At 68.6% G+C, this 207-nt stretch overlaps 1 protein-coding gene across 1 annotated transcript in view; it reads left to right on the top strand.

The window, feature by feature from the left end:
* Positions 1-31: 31 nt before the first annotated feature.
* Positions 32-207, top strand: part of JAK3 (Janus kinase 3) — a 14,752-nt gene continuing 14,576 nt past the window's right edge. The window contains 1 exon segment of the mRNA XM_017743827.1: positions 32-205. Coding sequence (XP_017599316.1) covers positions 139-205 — 67 coding nt within the window. The 5' untranslated portion in view covers positions 32-138.

The raw sequence follows: 207 nt of genomic DNA, 5'->3' as shown, positions 1-207 counted from the left end.
CCGTGCCTCAGTTTCCCCTTCCTCCTCCTCCGCAAGAGGAACCGCTCCCAGGGCTGGGAGCGCTGCGGGGAGGATGATGATGAGGGAAGGGCAGGTGTGGGACAAGGGGGTCACCGCGAGGCCAATCCCTCCTTGCAGATGGCCCCGCTGGGCGAGGAGACTCCGCTGATCGGGGGCCGCTCGTGCAGCCTCTCCTCGGCCGAGAGC

The sequence above is a fragment of the Corvus brachyrhynchos genome, unplaced genomic scaffold (assembly GCF_000691975.1).
Source record: "Corvus brachyrhynchos isolate BGI_N302 unplaced genomic scaffold, ASM69197v1 scaffold219, whole genome shotgun sequence".
Lineage (NCBI taxonomy): Eukaryota > Metazoa > Chordata > Aves > Passeriformes > Corvidae > Corvus > Corvus brachyrhynchos.
This window is presented reverse-complemented; position numbering and strand designations above follow the sequence as displayed.